The sequence below is a fragment of the Sebastes fasciatus genome, chromosome 14 (genome assembly GCF_043250625.1).
Source record: "Sebastes fasciatus isolate fSebFas1 chromosome 14, fSebFas1.pri, whole genome shotgun sequence".
Taxonomy (NCBI): domain Eukaryota; kingdom Metazoa; phylum Chordata; class Actinopteri; order Perciformes; family Sebastidae; genus Sebastes; species Sebastes fasciatus.
In genome coordinates, this window is record NC_133808.1 from 30,032,745 (window position 1) to 30,047,970 (window position 15,226).

General features: G+C 38.3%; 1 protein-coding gene across 1 annotated transcript in view; it reads left to right on the forward strand.

Moving 5' to 3' along the window:
* The window catches only part of man1a2 (mannosidase, alpha, class 1A, member 2), a 166,576-nt gene extending 153,653 nt beyond the window's left edge, over positions 1-12,923 (forward strand). The window contains exons 13-14 of the mRNA XM_074657812.1: positions 4,907-5,022; positions 7,568-12,923. Coding sequence (XP_074513913.1) covers positions 4,907-5,022; positions 7,568-7,703 — 252 coding nt within the window. The 3' untranslated portion in view covers positions 7,704-12,923. The remainder of the gene's footprint in view (positions 1-4,906; positions 5,023-7,567) is intronic.
* The last annotated feature ends 2,303 nt before the right edge of the window (positions 12,924-15,226 follow it).

Below are 15,226 nucleotides of genomic sequence, written 5' to 3' on the forward strand. Positions count from 1 at the left end.
CAAGAAAAAGATTGTGTCTGACTGAAGCTGGGTTTTGTTTCAATTTAATCTTCTTATTGTTATATATTTGGATGAGAAGAGAAAACAAAAAACAGCTTTACTTTCTGCAGATTTGGGATGCCACAAACTGGGTTTTTGTCATTTTAAAAATGAGGTGTTTTCACCACGTTCTCATCCCAACTCATCACATACTGACGCTTTGTCACGACCCCTTGGCATCACTTTCTACCGCACTGGCTAGCAGTGTTTCCCCTATATGCAAGAAAAAATATGGCCACCGCTGCTGATTTTTAATTATTTTTTTAACGGGAGGAGAAGAGAGAGCTCTGTCTTATCTCTTTATAAACTAAAGTTATATTATTTTGCCCTATGGACGCCGGTGGAGCGGTTTAAACTCTCGGTTAGTAGCACAGAGTTGTGTCATTAAAGCAGTGTTGTCTAGAAGGTAACCCCCAATTTGCGAGACTCGCTGCCCAATGACCTATCTAACCTTAAAGGTGCAGTGTGTAGGATATGCCAGTATTCGTTCGTTATCTATCGGTGAGGTGAGGAGATTGCAACCAACTGAAGCCCAACCCCTGTGACAAGCGTGTTGGAGCGCTAGGGTGGCCAACGCAAAAACGTGAATGGCGCTCTCTAGAGTCATTAGGAGCAGAACCAGTGCATAGTGAGTGTGTGTGTGTACGCGTCAGTGTTTGGTTTGTCCGTTCTGGGCTACTGTAGAAACATGGCGGTGCAACATGGCAGACTCCGTGAAGAGGACCTGCTCCCTACGTGGATATAAACGGCTCATTCTAAGCTAACAAAAACACAACGAGTCTTACTATCAGGTGATTATACACTACAGAAAACATACTTCTATTCCATTTCAGCCAATTGTTTGCACGTGTGGTACGGTATCACAACCGCTGCTACAACTACATCCTATGGGGAACACTAGGGTAGTCCACACTGTAAAAAAAAAAGTGTAAAATATTGGACATTTTCCGGCAGCAGGAGCGCCAGAAAATGTCTGTTAAAAAATGGAAAATACTGTCCGTTAATTAACATAAATAAACTGTAAAAAAAACAACAACAGTAATTATCTTTATATAATTAGCCTTTATTACTGTAATTTTACAAGAAATATTTTACTTTTAACATATATTTGTTGTTAGAATACACCGTAAATCTAAGACCATTTACATATAAATCACAAATGAAACATGTAATTTTACGTTGCAAAAGCCCAAATTTACATTAACTCAGAAGTTTTGCAAAAAAAATCTGTATTTTTACAAGAAATATTTTAAGAATTCCATGAAATCCTTTTCTTCTAACATAAATTAATTGTTAAAATAGAGTCATAAACCTCTAAAAAACTGAATAATTATCTTTAAAAATGATCAAGAAAAGCTTAAATACAGATAATTACAATTGTGATTACAAAAAATACTGTAAATCTAAGACCATTTACATATAAATCACAAATGAAACCGGTATTTTTTACATTTTTTTCTGTTATTTTGAAATACAGACAAAAAATGTAAAATTTCTTGAAAAAAACTGTATGCAACTTTTTATGCATTTTCTTTCTGCAGCGCGTCAAACTATGACTATGAGTATTTTACCAGTTGTGAGCAGCTCCTCCATTTGCATTGCATTGTGGCCATCCTGGAAACTCCCACTTATTTCCTGCTTTTTCTTCTCTCTCTCTCTCTCTCTCTCTCTCTCTCTCTCTCTCTCTCTCTCTCTCTCTCTCTATCTCTCTCTCTCTCTCTCTCTCTCTCTCTCTCTCTCCTCTCTCTCTCTCTCTCTCTCTCTCTTTTGCAGTTTTCCGTCTCTTAAAATGTCCTCTTTTTCCTTTCTGTATCACTTTTCATGTTTCTTTCATAACTTTCTCACACAACACCCGAGGCTGCTCAGCGTCCTCTTCTCTTCTTCTATGGTCTCTTTATTCCCCCCCTCCTCACATGCACACACTTCTCACAAACACCTGCCATCTATGTACATTGCCTCAAAGCTCAGCTCCTCCCGTCACTCCTCCAGCTGCATCCATCTGCTCCACCAAACCTGCCTCGGCTTGTCACGCTTCTTCTTCTCACAGCAGCCATCATCACCGCTGGCTGGTTGGCTTTTACCTGTGAGTGTATGTGTGTGTGTGGGTGTGTGCACGTTGACCATGCATGTGTGCGTTATTCGTTTGTGTACGCAGTTTTACTCGAGTGTGTGAAGGTGAAGCCCAGCTGCTGTAATGTGAAATGTGTCACTGCAGACACACTCCTCCTCCTCCTCCTCCTCCGCCTCCTCCTCCTCCTCCTCATCTTCCTCCTCCTCCTCCTCCTCTTCCTCCTCCTACAGGTAGACTTTTTATCAGATAATTTATTTAGCACAGATGGTCATAGTGTGTGTGTGTTTGAGAGAGTATGTGTGTGTGTGTGTGTTTTCTACATATACGGGTCCAGTTATACTGGGTATACTGTAACCCAGTAGTTTCAGCTTGATATGGGTGTGTGAGTATGGAGGACAGAACCTACCAAAATTAAAAAATATACATAAATAAATAAATGACTCAACAAATAAATAAATGTCATTAAATGTAGCAAAAAATAATATTAAAAATAAATATATGAATTTATAAAACGTGATATAAATTATTTGTTTTAATTTTTTTATCTTTGTATTAATTCTCTTATTTATTCATATTTCTGTTTAATCTTCCCTTTTATTTATTTATGTATTTATTTTTATTATTTATTTATTTTGCATTTGTTTTTATTTATTTATTTTTGCTTTTTTGGCATTTATATTTTATATATTTTATATTTATTTTTTAATGTATGCATTTATTTTTGTATCTATGCATTTATTTATTTATGCACAATTTTCCCTTTTGAATTTCATCCCTTATTTATTTCCCCAAACTTATTTATTTCTGTATTTTTTTTTCTTTATACATTTCTTTACACATTTGTTTTTTACATTTCTTTATGCATATCTGCCTCAATATGCAAATGAGGAGTCTGTCAATGAAATAAATAAATGCAAAAATAAATAAAAGGGAAAATTAATCAGAAGAGTAAATAAATAAGGGAATTAATACAAAGATAAATAAATAAAGAAGCTAATTAAAACAGAAATCACATTTTATCAATTAAATAATGGCTACATTTATTTTTAATATTATTTTTGCTGCATTAAATTACATATTTATTTATTTATTTATCGAGTCATTTATTAATTCTTTTTTTTTTATTTTGGCAGGTTACATGAGTGTGTGTGTGCATGTTGTGTGTGTGTTGCTCAGGCTGACAAAATCTGCTGACAGCAAAATGGTCACTGGAGGGCGGGACAGAGTGAGAAGACGTGTGTGTGTGAGAGAGACAATGAAAGACAAGGACAGAGATAGTACTTTCAATTACATGCGTTAACAGTGAAAGTCGATAAGGTATGAGCGGGAGTGAAATGCAGCCAGAATTTTTTTTATGGAGGCACCAATTTCACTGTAACAAGTCCTCATTGCAAATCAATAGAGCTCAGAGGTAATAGTGTACATACTGTCGGTGTCACCGGCTGCACCATCGCTGCATTTTTAATGAGGTGTGTGTGTGTTTGTGTGTGTGTGTAGATGGGGGAAGCACCTGCTCACAAATTAAACTTGTTTTCAAGTGGAGGATGAATTTTTACTCCTCAGAGCCAAAACAGCACTCGACGTTCAGTCAGTAGGGCGTCATTTGAATCTTTAAAGCTTTAGAATAAGCATTCTCAGCTTCACTGTGTGCTAATTAATCCTAAAAATCATCAGTTAAATAATTTATTAATGTATACATCTTTAATTACAAGTGCTGCTGTGATGATATAAGAATGGAAAAAATAATACATATTTTTCCTAATTTTATTCAAGATGTTAGAAATCAATACTTACGGTCAGTTATGTTACAGAATATGTTAAATTAGGTTTTTGTTTGTTTGTCTTCACTTGCTGTCACTGCAGCATTTGTTGTCATAGCAACACTGGATGCAACAGGCCAGTAACTTGATATGGTTCACTGTTGCTTATTCTGGATGTTGTAGTGAAGAGAATGTGATCATGAAGCCGTTTAAATGTCTCTGCTGGTATCTGACTGGCTGGACGTCCTCCACGTTTGTTGTTTTTTTGTTGTTGTCGAAACATCTGTCGTGTCGGGGAGGATTCGGAGATAAACCCTCGAAAGCCCAAAGTGAATGGACAGAGAGAGAGGATTTACATCACAATTCAAAACCACCTACGAAAGTGGCTTAAATGTGTCCTGAAAAGACTGGACACCATGTGTCTTTTTTGTTAAATCTGACGTCCAAACAAATCCGATTCAACCTCTCCCTGAATGTAGATTAAAAATCCATGCGTGCACAGATTACATGTTTCTAAAAACAATAGAAACATCTTCCAATCAATTTGCCGTTCATTGGAAATCTGCAGAAGAATCTGCTAAGACAATCTGATTAGGAGACCGCCACCGCCACCGCCACCGCCACCGCCACCGGCTCCGGCTCGCTTAAAGAAAGACTTTTACTGTCCCGGCTCAGATGCAGCATTACACGAGTCAAATGATTGTGTTCCCTGGTTCTGAAGCTGCTCCGTGTAGAGGAGGAGACCAGAAGAGACATTTTAAAGAATAAAAATGTAAATGCATGGGAGGCGTTTGTGTTAATCTTCTTCTCCTCTCCAGCTGCTGTTTCCTGTACGGGTCTCCCCAGGACTCGCTCTAATCTGTCACAAGCAAAGAAATTAATTATAGCACGCTTTGTAAGCTTATTAAAAATTGTGCTCTCCATCCCCCCTGCCCCCCCACCACCTTTTCTTCTTCTCTCGTTTTCTCTGTCATTCTCTTCTTCTCTCTCTTAACTTCCTTCCCTCCTTCCTTCCCTCTTTCTTCGTCTCCTCCAGGCCATCGATAAGTACTGCAGGGTGAGCGGAGGTTTCTCCGGGGTGAAGGACGTCTACTCCTCCAACCCGACCTACGACGACGTGCAGCAGAGCTTCTTCCTCGCCGAGACGCTCAAGTAAGCAAAACACCTGATAGGTTGATTCATCAGCACGTTGATTTCTCAATCATCGGTACATTTGATGATTAATTAATCACTTAAAATTTACTTAATTTGGTGGGTGGGTCGGCTGATTGAAAGGACTTGTCAGCGAAAAGTGATTGCAACAATTACTGGCTTTTTTTCTTTAATAAATGTGCAGAAAAGTCTTTTACAAAGATAAAAGCAGCAGCAGCAGCAGCAGCATGTCAGTCACAGACATTCAACAAGCTTCCTTTTTAAACAGGTAATGAAAAGTAAAATGACTTCCAACTTCAAAAGCAAGCCTCGGGCGATACGGAGATAATCAAATATCACAATATTGTATAACAAATACCTCGATATCGATATTGCGACAATATTGTATGGTTGATTATTGGTGCTTTTACAGAATATTGATAACATAATTATCAGTAATGTGTCTGGTAAGTTCAGAAAATGACATCACTTTACTGTCATGCAGCCTTTAAAACCACGAAAAGACACTTATGTCATATTATTATGATATCTAAAATCTAAGACAACATCTAGTCTCATATCACGATACCGATACAATATGCACCTTCACTAAAATCATACTATTTAAAACACTTTTGCACAATCAGTCTTACATTTATTATTATTATTATAGAGTCAGTCACCTTTCTGTACAGTTGTTGCACATCAGCATTACTCCTCTGAGGGGGATAATGAAACTAAACACACCGGCATCTGTTGTTATTTCTATATCTATTATGACCACACAGTGTTTTAAAGGCTGATTAATGTCTCAGAGGCTCTGATGGTGACTCACTAATGTGGCTCTCTGATTCCCCCTGCTGGTGAATGTTATCTCCTCCTGCCAGTACACATATAATTCAGTGTACACAGTTGTTACTGCCAATCTAATATAATCATAAAACAGAGCAAACTGGCCTTTTGTTTGATGCTCTTTCAGCCCTTCTGTTAGCAGGAAGCTACTTATCAGCCCTCCTGGTTTAACTTAAAATGAAATTACCGCCCACGTCTTTGGTGTCGTTGAAGGTCAGCCGCCGCCGCCGCCGCCACGCTGGCTGGTAACTCTCTGAGATGATGACATTTGAAAGCCTCGGTGTTATGAATCTCTTTGGTGTCTTTGTCCCCGCTGGCTGCGAGCCAATCACATCAAAGCAATACAGCAACAGGCTGCTGATTGGCTGCACTGATCTGAACAAAGATGTAGCATCCAAACGTCTGTTGATCCGCTGTGTGACACTTAATTACTTCAGCGCTCAGTGTGTGTGTGTGTGTGTGTGTGTGTGTGTGTTTGTCAGATTCATTTTAATGCTAATTAGATTTCATAAACCGAGTGAGCAGGTTTCAAATTAAAGCTCCAAATCTGAACTTTATTGAATGTTTCATACACACTGCAGCCTGCTCACACACAAATGCATCAAACAGGTTGGGTTTTTTTTGCAGATTATTTACAGTAATTATGAATGAATACATGTGATATAATATGCAAAGCATTTAAAGTTGCTGAGAACATCAAATATGAGTCCAGAGTCCAGACATGAGGACGGTGCCGTATCGGGCATTACCATTAGATGCCGTTTGAACGAGGGTGCTGTAATTTATCAATACAATGTTCGCGTCCTTTTTGTAAAATAATGAGAGAACTGTTCGTCATAACTTTTTGAATTTTTAATGAAACATAATTTAAAAGAACATTTCCAGAATAATTCAACATAAAGACGAAGGCTGTGATGTGTGTAAATAATAAAATAATCATTTAACTAGTAATAATAATGGTTCAAAATTATGTAAAATTTCATTGTTTTAAGTAAAAAAAATATATATTTTCTTGGAGTAGGAGCCCCAAACCAAATATCTCCCAGTATCTTTTATTCACTGTAGAAATCACAATGTGTCTCTGAATAATATGTAGGAGCATCCTGACTGGGACACTGCTCCTAAAACCTGAATGATACTATACTGTAGGCTACAAATAACACAGGAAAGCACTTAAACTATTAACATTAAACACACCACCATAACCCTATAATGTTCCAGCTGGAGTATTGTTGGAGTATTATAGGCCGACTATAGAAGATGCATAACCAAAGTATTATGATAGCAACAAAATCATAGCTGATGATGACAGTGGGAACTGACAAAATGCTTAAAATCTATTATTGTGAAAAATGTTGTGTGCATATTTTGTCATAGTTTTCGTTAAAGAAATGAAAACCGTCTGTAGGGTCCTTTCCATAATGTTGTCAGACACTAATAATAACAATCTGAGCCTGTCAGTGGCAACAACAAGCACTTTTAGTGGACGTACATTGATGGTGAGGAGTTACTCCGAGCGATTACATTACAGCTCGTTTAGCGTCTGCTGTGTTCAAAGTTACCTTTTAACAAACCCACAGAAATTGTTTTCGGTTTTATCGTGGCAGTGCTGTCATTCACTTCTTTCTTCTTCCTCTTCTTCAACTTCCTTACCCAATCCTCCTCATCCTCACCCCTTGTTCCTCCCTCCGGTAATCCCTCCCCCCCTCCTCAGGTATCTGTACCTGTTGTTCTCCAGCGACGACCTGATGCCGTTTGAGAGTTGGGTCTTCAACACGGAGGCTCACCCACTTCCTGTCCTCCACCTGGGCAACATCACGCTGCCCGGCAGCGAGCCGGCTCAGCGGTAGACGGACGACGCCATCTTCCTCCGCCGCGGCAACCAGGGGGGGCGCCACCTATATGCCTGCCCGCCTGATAAAAAAACACCACCCGCCAACCAACACTGGACAAACTTACATTCAGCTCTACAAACTGCTTTTGGACTGCAGACATCAACCTGAGGAGACGGAGGGAGGCCGCCGCCGCTGCAGCGTGGAGAGTCTTCCTCTCTTCTTCCATGTTTTACTCTTTGACTCTCTCTCTGTCGATCTCTCTGTCTTCTAAATCAGAAAGACGGTGGGTGTGCTGCTGCTCAGCCTCACGACTGAACCGACTCTGAAGGACCGAGCTCCAAAAAACCCGGAGGCTCGATTTAGTTTTTTTGTTATTATTATTTTTAGTGTTGATTTGAGATTTGACCAAACTGTCCTCCCGTACAGACTGAGGCACTCAGAGTGCATTATGGGGATTCTGTGAAGGATTACGCAGTCAGTATGACACTGATGGATATTTGTTTCCCAGGCAGACAGACTTTGAGGACTTTACAGGGTCTGTTGATTTGGTTTTTGTTTGGACGAATCGTTACTGGGGACACAGGGTTGAATCAAAGCCCTTCGCTTCCTTCTCCCCCGTTCCACTTCCTGTTTAATCATCAGATGAACTTTGAACCGTTAGCAGCTCCTCTTCCTCCCTCTAATCCTCCTTCTTTCAGAAAAGTGGACCATTGTAAGTGGATCAGTAAACTACACGGGGACAGCAGCAGGCCTCCCCATCTTCATCTTTCCAGTTTCTCTCCGCCGCCGAGACGCAACCCCGAAACATTCTGCTGCTACTCGTTAGGATGCTGCTTTCTCTTTTCAACCGCCACCTTTTTCTGATCACACATCTCGTCCGTTCTCTCATTTCATGAATCATTTTCAGCTCATACATCGTGAGGCTTCTGTATGAGTGCGTGTTTGGCTGAAATAACCTGCTGTAAATCGTTTTATTTGTGCACTTTGTTTGGGACGACTACGAAGAAGAAGAGGAAGAGTAGCACTGAAACGAGCCGGATAAATGAAAAGTCTCCCTGCTGAGCTCCAACGCCACGTCTGCTAACCTATCCGAACTTAAAGTTGCATGAACTCATCATCGTCTTTACCACTTTTTCAACAATCCTGCTCTTATTTTCTGCTTAACGCCTTCTCCTCTCTCCTCCATTTTAACCTCTCCCTTTCCACAATGACATTAAAAACTCGGTAACACTTCATTTTACAAGTCTGTAAATTTCATGGTAATTAGTTGATAATTAACAGGTAAACTATTTGAAATTTCTTTGGAATTACTGCCAAATTTCCCCAAAATATACCTCAAAATGTATCAAAAATTACTTTATCATAAACATTATTAAATAATGATATGCTAAAATAGCATCTAATGGTTAAAATAGGGCCCTAAAACTAATAGAAGACACTTCTGATCAGACACAAATCTCACTATTGTGACTTATTATCTTCACAAATGTAACCCCGTAGCTAATGTCATGATTCAGGGAGTTTTAAAAAGAAATTTCTAATAAGTTATTTTCTAATTATTAACTATTTATCAGCAGGCATGGAAATAAAGCATATCAATTAACTGGAAATGTATTAAATAAATTATCAGCTATTGGGAAATAGTCAAATATAACTATTAAATACTGTTTTGAGGTAATTATTGGGGTAATTTGTCAGTAATTCCAAAAATGTTCAAATAAATTATTTGTTAATTATCACCTAATTATCAGCAGACATGGAAATAAAGCATATCAATTTTGTATTCTTTTCCTGGTAATGTATTAAATAAATTACCAGCTATTGGGAAATAGTGTAATATCATTATTAAATAATGTTTATAATAAACTAATTTTTGATAAATATTTTAGGTAAATATTGTGGTAATTTGGCAGTAATTCCAAAAAGGTTACTTGCTAATTATCACCTAATTACCATGAAATTTGCAGACCTGTAAAATGAAGTGTTACCAAAAACTCTGAGGCCTTTAGTCTCAGGTTTCCCAACACGAGTCTGAAAAGTCTCGCAAAGTTTGAAAACTTCATTTCATAATGTCCAAGTTGTGGATAATCTCTCAGTCACAGAACATTCACCTGTTAAATCAACAGCTGCAAACTTGTGAGCGATGTGAAAGTGAACAACCGTGATTGAAAGCTTCTGTACAGACTGATTCGACGGACCGTTAAATGCCGACATCATATCATCAAACAGACGTCGAAACGTGTGAAGAATTTGACGTCTGGGGAAAAGTCGGAAACGGAACAAATTTGTTTACAATTTCCAACAGACATCCTTGGCTGAGTCTTTATATAATTTCTCCTCTCTGTAAGTCAGAATAATAAACCCGCTCCGTATGGTGCGATATATCAAGAGCTTGGCCTCGTTGAGAGAAGTCAGAGCCGCCAGAAACCGACGCCGTCTGCTCAGCTACCAGCTCCGCTCTGCCTCCGGTTATCGCTCCCAACTCACAACTCTCTCTCTCTCTTTCTGTTGCATCCTCCAAAGCAGCGCTGCTCAGAGATTCAATGCTCTGATAATAGATAATACAGTCTGTTACAACATATTATGTTAGCAAACAACAACTCTGAAACACTCCCAGACAGATTTACTACGTGAGCTGCTGCATCTATCCAGCAGTTATTCTCTCTAAAAGAGAGACTCATAACCCAAAGTGGTGCTGCAGAAGACAAAAGCATCTCATTCCTGTTGACGTAAATGCTGCAGCGGTGCACCTTTGCAAAGGTAGTTCAGTATAGTCTGATGATGCTGCATGTGACATAGGAAGGGGAGCTTGAATCTGTATCTAACTGGCTTGTTGAATCACATGTTTTCTGATCTAGACAGCGAAATGTATGAGAACAAGCTCTGAAAAAGTGAGCTTTTCATGATATGTCAACCTTTAAAATGAAAAGTAATGGTGCAGACTTGAAATATGACAGCAAATTGTAGCTGAAATGTTAACAAGGAGGGAGGCCCAATGGCACTAGAGGGGAGGACGTGACGCTGAGTGACGCATGACTGCCTGTTTCCTGTTGTAATGAGTGAGACTGCAGGTTCAATAATCCAATATTACAACAATAATTTACTTTATTAGAGGTCACATCTTCAGTCAAACCACTTTGTGTTGTTGCTGCAATGTCAAAAACTGCATCCTCCATCAGCTCAAAGCTTTTCATTTTGTTGTTTTTCATTTTGTGTTTTGTTTGATCCATACGACGGCGTATTAGGGCCATTATAGGTAAAATAATAATAATAACAGAGCCGGGATAGGGGGTAATATTCCAAGAAAAAACTCAGAAGAAAGATTAAAGTCTTTAAAAAAACAAACTTGATTATTCTCTGAGAATTAAGTTACAAATTTACAAGCTAAAATGCACAAATTTGCAAGATTATAAAGTCATAAAGTCATGGGGAAAATTTCAGATATTCTATGAAATTTAAGTGGCAAATTTACGAGAAAAAAAACTAATTTGCGAGATTATAAAGTCATAAATTTATGAGGGGAAAAAAGGATTTTCTATTGGATCAAACTGGCAAATTTACGGTAAAGAACGCACAAATTTGAGAGTTTATAAAGTCATAGATTTACGAGAAAAAACGTGGGTATTGTCTGAGATTAAAGTGGCAAATTTACGAGAAAAAACTCGTCTTAAATCATACATTTTCGTTGTAAATCCACCATCCATGTTTGTCGAGATTCATCCAGGATGTTTTGTTCTTAAGAAAAAAAGGTCACTTAGTTTTTAAAAATCCAGACAGTAGGCTTAATGATGGGCTCGATAAACCTGTGCAATGACTGAGTGTGTGTGAGAAAGAACGTGAGTGTATTTTGAATGTTTGGACGTTTCCTGTGAGCTCATTAAGAAGCCTGTTTGTGTGACTCTGCGTATGAACTGACCGGTTTAGATAGAGAGAGGAAACTGATTCGACTACTAAAGATGATTTTGAGTAGGAATTGCACTAAACCAGGAAGATTTGTTTTTGTGTTTGTCTGTTTGATTCGTTTCAAGCCTTACTGTCAGATGTGTGACGCCTCGGCCGACGCTGTGCTCTTTTCACGCCCTTTGTGTTTTGTAATACATCGTTATGATACACATTTCCTCTTATTGTTTTTGTTTGCACAAACGTTGTCTGTCTTCTGGTAAATGGATGCAGATCTAAAGATGAGCGAAAAAGGCTTTAAAATGTTGTTTACCGCCCGGCCACATGACTAAATGTTCTCTAAAGACGTATCAATATACTGACTGACTAAGCAGAGTGATCAATTCATTTAAAACCATCGTTTCCTTTGCTTCAAAATGCTGCTCATCTGAAGTGAGCACAAAATGTTACTGAACACGAAGTCAAAGTTCAGATTTAAGGGATAAGGCTGGAGATATTCTTTTCTTTTTCTCATTAATAATATAATAATAAACTTTATTTATACAGACAGCACCTTTCAAAACAAAGTTACAAAGTGCTTTACGTGGTTGAAACATAATTGTCAGGTCTTTTTCCATGTTGGTCAAAATAAAATATAATAAATAAACACAAATATGATCAACAAACAGCATCATAATAGAATAAAAGTAAGAAATAAAAAACATATATAATAATATCTGCCTTATATTTATTTAAATATCTTTGGAAATTGTTGTCTCCTTTCAGAAATATGTCGGTCCAGACTTGACAAACTGATGTAGGAAAATGTCTTAATATCAAAATGTTATTTGGGTTTAAAGCCAAACTTGTGGCCAACGTTCAGGTCAATGTTAGGATGAGTTTATATTTAATTAATTCTTAAATAAATGAAACAGTCGCCCTCAGTTTTTAATTTAAAGTTTATTAAGTCTCCTCTAGAGCGTCGATCAGTGTACATACAACACGTTATTCCCTCCATCATCCCTCCAGCATCATCCTCTCTTTCCTCTCCGGTGGCAGTTAACCCTCAACAGTCCGCTGATGCAGTACAGTCTCATGGCTCTCAGTATCTATCCCCCCGTCTCTGACATCACGCTGACATCACGCTGACATCACGCTGACATCATCACCACCTATATCCGACAGGGGGAGCGGGGAAGCCATCGAGTCTCTGGGAGCGACGACGTTGATTTTGAAAATTGAGTGTTCTGTATTTGTATTTTTACTGAACTAAAAAAAAAAAAAGATCAAATTAAAGTTATCTGTAAATATGTTTAAAAACTGAGACAAATTCAATAAAGATGTTATGAAAAGTGATCAGAAACTACGAGGAGATTACGTGTTTTGTTTGGTTTGAATTCATCATGTGATGCTTTGTGTAGCTGTTGCTTTGACAGCGTTGCTACCAAGCGGCAACCTCCGGGTCTGAGAACTGGAGCCAACGCGGACGTGCCAAAAACTGCAGTTCCTCAAATGTCCACTTGAAGAAGGCTCCAAAAGTGAGTCGATCCCCATTGACCTCCATGTTAAAGGTCCCATATCATGCTCATTTTCAGGTTCATACTTGTATTTTGTGTTTCTACTAGAACATGTTTACATGCTGTAATGTTAAAAAAAACAACTTTATTTTCCTCGTACTGTCTGCTGAATATACCTGTATTTACCCTCTGTCTGAAACGCTCCGTTTTAGCACATTTCAACGGAATTGCGTCGCTAGGCAACAGCTTGGGTCCATGTTTTACTTCCTGTCAGCTGATGTTATTTACATACACTGCAACAGGAAATAAACTGGGACATATTTAGAATATTTACCTTTAAAACCGTGTAATGGTCTAAATATTGTATATTTGTGACATCACAAATGGACAGAAATCCTAACGGCTTGTTTAAACGCATAATTTCTGAATACGGGGCTGTGTGTATTTCTCCGTATATTGAGCGTTTTGATAGTTAAACAGTACTTTATAAAGCACTTAAACCTACTTTATAATATAAAAGACAATATGGGACCTTTTAAAATGTCCAACTTTACAGCAGAAATAAACATGTTTACAGCCTGATACAACGGTTTTGGCCTCTATCGCTAATTTCCCCATTCATGACAACAGTACGGGGGGGGGGACTTTATACAACTCACCCATTTAAATTATATTAAGGCTTAAAGACTTATTCACTGATATTAAATTGGCAAATTTACGAAGAAAAAAAATAAAATTGCGAGATAATAAAAAAAATCACGCCAGACGCCCCTGATTTGCATAAAGTAGCCTAGACCTCAACTTTATGCAAATGAGGCTGACGCCCCGTCTCTCGCCTCGCACCGTGGCAGTTCTACCAGAATGCATTGCACGGCCGCTTACATAGACAATGAATGGGAAGCGCAGAAATTACGGATTTTGTGCACAGTCTTGTTTTTCAATTTTAACGTATCCTCATCTTGAAGAATTTAATTTAAATACATTTCTGTCAAGTCACTATCTATCGCCAAATGAGGTAACACTACGATGACTGAGCTTATGCATTCCAGGAAAACACACCTGCAATTACCGCTTATCGCCATAGGTGCCGCCAAAGAGAACAAAACAGATCTCCGAGATTATAACTTTAAATTATAATAATCTTAATTGCTCATCTGAATCAAATCAGGTAAACATGCTGAGTTTTTTGTTGCAAATTGGACGGATTTCAGTGATTCTTTAATGAATGGAGCCAATGGGAAGCCACGAATCTCCAACTGGAACTGCTCGATTCAAACAATGGCTCCTAAAACTGTTAATTTATCCACGTAAACATCTTGATTAAACGCTGACTTGTGTATATAAGAGATATATGAATTGTTGTTCATCATTATAAATGAAGGCGGTGTTCTCCGTCAGCGCCGTTGAAAGAACAATGTGTTGTGTTTTCTGCTGCTCAGCCGGCTGTCGCATCACTCCGGGACGCTGGCAGAGAGCCGCCCGGCAATTTGGACAAAACACACACAGCAGCTTCTTCTTCCAAGTTGGCAGCTCACGTACTAATTAAGCACCTTTCTCTGCGGCAGGTTTTGTTTATTCACAAAAAAAAGAAAAAATGTTCTTTTTGTTTTTGCTGAGACTGCATCTGTTCATGTTCCTCTGAAAGTACTCGCTGTACTTCGACTAAAGATAATTCCATTACATAATCATTTATACAAGAATTCGTCTGATACGGATTTTTCTTTTTTAAAACATTGAATCTCCTCAGGGTCAAAACAACATATTGTTCAACTTTTTTATGCCAACAATGACACATTTTCAGTGTTTATATCTCCAGTTTATCTCCTGTTATCGCTGTGACAAATGACAGCTCTTTAAAACACACTGACTCACTACATTCAGGGAGATTTTATTCCTCATTTAGCCATTTTTTATGGTATTAGAGGCGAGTGGCATGGGCTCTATGTTATTAAATATCATTATTAATTTCAAACTGAGTATTATTGAGCATAATGGCATCATTTCCCATGTGTGATATTAATTAACTGGCATGAGATCAATACGTCACAAGAAGGTGTTGGGGCTTTCCTTCCTTCGCCTTTAAGATTATGAGTTTACATCATAGTCAGCTGTTTAAAAATGAGCAATTATAAGAGGGTAGGG